The following is a 742-nucleotide window of genomic DNA, read 5'->3' as shown; positions in this document are numbered from 1 at the left end:
TATATATATATATTATTTTTTTTATTTATTTTTTTATTAGGGAATTTTTTATTATTTTGGTACTTCAGGTTAAACAAAATGAACATGAGAAATGTTGCCTTGAAATAAAATAAGGACAGAAAAATATTAAATAATATGAAAATATTATGGTTTTAGTCATAATTAATAACCCTGTTTCACACACCGTAGTTTCTGTGTGTTGGACGACACTCCAGACAGTCTGTAGATCCCGTCGACGATCCCATGTTTCTCGATGAACTCACTACAGCTGCGTAACACTAGAGGAACTGCTCACGTGAGAGAAGAAAGAGTTTGATAAGATAAAAGCAGAAAAACACATCAAAACTCATTTTTTTATGTCTGTATTGTTTTTAATTTTTACTTCAGTTTTAGAATTTTATCTTTTGTATATTTATTTATTTTTAAATATATAATTTATTTGATTTCAAATAACATATTTTTATGGTTTTAGTTTTAATTAATGCATTACACCAAAAATATTTAAATTATTATGGATTTTATGTATGTGTCTCCAATAATACAAATAATACAAAAATAAATAAAAAAAATGTATTAAATAAAAAATACAAATAAAAATATCTTATTTTAAGGAAACTCTTAATTATAAAAGTAACGGTATGATCATTTATTAAGAGTATTATTTGAATTTCTTTATTACTTAAACTTGAGTGAAAATGAGAAATGTTGCTACCTTAAATAAAAGAAAAAATAAGTAAAATAA

At 23.0% G+C, this 742-nt stretch overlaps 1 protein-coding gene across 1 annotated transcript in view; it reads right to left on the bottom strand.

The window, feature by feature from the left end:
• LOC107671804 (rho GTPase-activating protein 30) overlaps positions 1–742 on the bottom strand; it is a 22,456-nt gene that overhangs the window by 19,735 nt on the left and 1,979 nt on the right. Inside the window, exon 2 of the mRNA XM_016464776.1 lies at positions 185–287. Within this exon, the coding sequence (XP_016320262.1) occupies positions 185–287 (103 nt within the window). The remainder of the gene's footprint in view (positions 1–184; positions 288–742) is intronic.

This window comes from Sinocyclocheilus anshuiensis, unplaced genomic scaffold (genome assembly GCF_001515605.1).
Source record: "Sinocyclocheilus anshuiensis isolate Anshui unplaced genomic scaffold, SAMN03320099.WGS_v1.1 scaffold1491, whole genome shotgun sequence".
In the NCBI taxonomy this organism is placed as follows: domain Eukaryota; kingdom Metazoa; phylum Chordata; class Actinopteri; order Cypriniformes; family Cyprinidae; genus Sinocyclocheilus; species Sinocyclocheilus anshuiensis.
The sequence above is the reverse complement of the archived record's forward strand: the minus strand, read 5'-3'. Positions and strand labels throughout refer to the sequence as shown.